Genomic DNA, 3702 nt, shown 5'->3' with positions numbered 1-3702 from the left:
TGCTGCTGATCTGTTTCATGCTGCTGCTGATCTGTTTCATGCTGCTGCTGATCTGTTTCATGCTGCTGCTGATCTGTTCATGCTGCTGTTGATATGTTTCATGCTGCTGCTGATCTGTTTCATGCTGCTGCTGATCTGTTCATGCTGCTGTTGATATGTTTCATGCTGCTGCTGATCTGCTCATTCCTGCTCATCTGCTCACACAGACTCATGTTTGTGCTGCTGTTTGACGTACTGTTTTTGTGCTACTAGTGCTAGTTGATGTTTTTCTTTGTTCATATTTTAGATCTTATCACTGTTTTTCTTTTACATTTTTTACTCTTGTTGGATGTAACTGGGACCATGTGTACACAATTTTGTTCCACCACATGTGGTGCGTATGATAAATAAAGAACGTTGAATCCTTGAAGAGGTAAATAAACCAGGTTAATTAACTTGGTTTATTTACCTGGTTAACCAACATCACCTGAATGATGTACCTGCTCATGTGGATCTCAGGTGTTTTGACCTCTGCAGGTGTGGCGTTCAGTGGGTTGGCGTATCGTCGCCCTCTCTGCCTCCCTGTACACACTCCTCTACCTGTATGAGAGACTCACCTGGACCGACGCCAGCAGGGAACGCACACTGAAGCAGCAGTTTGTGGAGCACACTGCCCAACGCCTGAGGACCATCATCCCCATCACAGGCTCCGCCTGCAGCCAACAGGTGTTCAGGTAAGCTCCACCTCTTTGACAGCGTACCTGAAGGTGTTTTTGTTTGTGGATATGTTGTGCATTTTGGTGTTTTTGTTTATTTGTTTCTTTTTATATTCCTGGTTGTCTTGTCTGTGTTGTTTTTGTTTCTGTTTGTGTCTTTATTCTTCAGGGAGCTGTCGTCTACCTTCAGCCGGCTGACTCAGAGGATGGACCTGAGTGAAGCAGAACTGGAGGGAACCATTCGGCAGTTGAGCTTTAGGATTCAAAAACTGGAGAACATCCAGAAGAAGTCCAAGAACTTCAGGTGAGACTTATTTGTGTTCTCCTTCTGAGCCAGCATTTTCCCTCCAAATGAGTTGAATCATCACTACCAGGTGAAACTCAGAACAGGCTAAAATTCTGAACCAAGACCAGCTGCGGATTCAGATCAGAATCTGATTCTTGTGTTTCAGGAACCGAGCCATGGAGCTGGAGGCTCAGCTGGAGGTCTTTTCTGCTCAGTACCTGCAGGAAAACTGACAAACTAAGTAACTAGCTGGTTGACTGACTGACCGACTGAATCACTGACATGGCAACCAACCCTCTCATTCAGTAGCAGACTGACTAATTAACAATTGACAAACAACATAATTAATTAAATAACCAACTGACCAAATAACTTATTAACTTACTAAATGACAAACGAACCAGCCAACAAACTGAATGACCAACCAACTAACCAACCGATAAACTAACTGACTGATCAACAAACTAACTAAGTGCCGGACAGATCACCAAACTGATTAATTAACTAAATGACTAGCAAACTGAATGACCAACAAGCTTACTGACTAAACTACCAAATAACTAATTAACTGACAGACTGACCAACACACTGACTATCTGACCAACCAACCAACAAACTGATTGACTGACTGACTACAGCAAAAAAGGTTAAAAGACTGACAAAAAAAACGAATAACTAATTAACAAACAAACTCACTAATGAACTAACTAACTGACAGACTGACAAACAAATTTACTCTCTATATAACTATCTGACCAACCAACAAATCAACTAACTTACTGAATGACCAACAAACTGACTAACTTACTGACTGACTGACCAAAAAAAAAAAAAAAACGGAATAACTAACCAATTAACAAACAAACTCACTCACTAACTAACTAACTAACTGACCATCAAAGTGAATAACAAAAAACTCACTCAGTGATTGACCAACACACTAATCAACTAACCAACCAACTAATTAACTGACATACATACCAACAAACTGACTATCTAAATGACTAACAAACCAACAAACTGACTGACCAATACACTAACTGCCTAATTAAGTAACTAACTAAGAAATGAACAAACTAATTGACTGACCAATACACTAACTAATTCACTAACTTACTAACTGATTAACTGACATACCAACTAATTAACTGACTAACAAACAATCTAACTAACTGACAGAACAATACACTGACTAACTGACTAACACACTAAGTAACTACCTCACTAACTAATTATCTGACTGACCTATATACTAACTAATTAACTAACTGATCAACTAACAAACTAACTGACTGACCAATAAAAACTAGCTAATAAACCAACTAAATAAATTATTGACTGAGCAACTAACCAGCTGTCCGACTGATAATGTAAAGTGATCAGAGTGGAGCCCAGATGTGTGCCAGCTGTGTATATTATTTACATGTGATTACTGTCAGCGTACAGAGGAAACATGAGGTTGACCAATCAGATCAGTGGATCCATAAAGACCAGTTTTCTCTGGCAGGAACCAAATCAGAAGAAATGCAAAAACAATTCTTTGGTTCTGGTTGACTGAGTTGCTGGAAATAAAACCTCTCTGTTAAAAACTGTTTCCTGAGTTCGTCTTAAAAAAATAAATAAATAAAGTGATCTCAGAACTTCCTGATGCTGCTCAATAATCCAGGTAGAAAAATCTAAAGTTAAATCTGGTCCTCTGGACATTCAAAAAACAAAACAAAGCAAAACAAAAAAAAGAAAAAAATATTGAAATATTTCGTCTCTCATCCTGAGGACTTCCTCAGTCTGAGGTGCTGTATTCAGCTCAGTCTCTTAAATAGCACCGTCTCAGAGTTTGCTGCTGACAACCAGAACCAGCTGATCACATGCTCAAGAAGGACCATCAGCCTAACAATGGATCATTAGCACCCAGCAAACTGGTTGACCCACTCTGAGAAGGTGCTATTTAAGAGACTGAGCTGAATACAGCTCCTCAGACTGAGGAAGTCTCTTGGATGAGAGACGAAACATTTATATAATTTTTTCTTTTGTTTGTTTTGCTTTGCTTTGTTCTTTGAATGTCCAGAGGACCAGATTTAACTTTTTTAGATGACCTGAGCGGGCAGCATGGTGGCGCAGCTGGTAGAGCTGCTGCCTCTCAGCGAGCAGGTCCCTGGTTCAAACCCCGGTCCAGGGGCCTTCTGGGTGGAGTTTGCATGTTCTCTCCGTGCATGCGTGGGTTTTCTCCGGGTACTCCGGTTTCCTCCCACAGACCAAAAACATGCATGTTAGACTGATTGGTAACTCTAAATTGTCCCTAGGTGTGAGTGAGAGAGTGAATGGTTGTTTGTCTCGTTTGTCTCTATGTGTCCCTGTGATGGACTTGCGACCTGTCCAGGGTGTCCCCCGCCCCTCGCACAGTGATTGCTGGACATGGGCACCAGCGACCCCCGTGACCCAAAATGGAATAAACGGGTAAAGAAAATGGATGGATGGATGGATAGATGACCTGAGAACTGTTTGGCGTTTAGGTATTTCATGATTCTGGTAGTTTGCAGGTTTACCTGAACACGACCTCAGAGTCAACAACAGGAAGAAAATGAAGAAATAAACGGAACCTTTCACATTAAAAGAGCACAAAATGTAAGACAACCTCAGAGGTTTGAATGTCAAAAGTCTGCAGTTTGAATGAACCAATCAGAGGCCTGAACACTGATTGACTCCACCCACAGTCTGAATGAA

At 41.0% G+C, this 3702-nt stretch overlaps 1 protein-coding gene across 1 annotated transcript in view; it reads left to right on the top strand.

Annotated features, from left to right (window-relative positions):
- The window catches only part of LOC119414826 (mitofusin-1-like), a 13190-nt gene extending 11976 nt beyond the window's left edge, over positions 1 to 1214 (top strand). Inside the window, exons 15-17 of the mRNA XM_037681947.1 lie at positions 517 to 713; positions 865 to 999; positions 1148 to 1214. Of these exons, the coding sequence (XP_037537875.1) occupies positions 517 to 713; positions 865 to 999; positions 1148 to 1214 (399 nt within the window). The remainder of the gene's footprint in view (positions 1 to 516; positions 714 to 864; positions 1000 to 1147) is intronic.
- Positions 1215 to 3702: the final 2488 nt, after the last annotated feature.

Source organism: Nematolebias whitei, chromosome 9 (assembly GCF_014905685.2).
Source record: "Nematolebias whitei isolate Nwh7 chromosome 9, NemWhi1, whole genome shotgun sequence".
Taxonomy (NCBI): domain Eukaryota; kingdom Metazoa; phylum Chordata; class Actinopteri; order Cyprinodontiformes; family Rivulidae; genus Nematolebias; species Nematolebias whitei.
The sequence above is the reverse complement of the archived record's forward strand: the minus strand, read 5'-3'. Positions and strand labels throughout refer to the sequence as shown.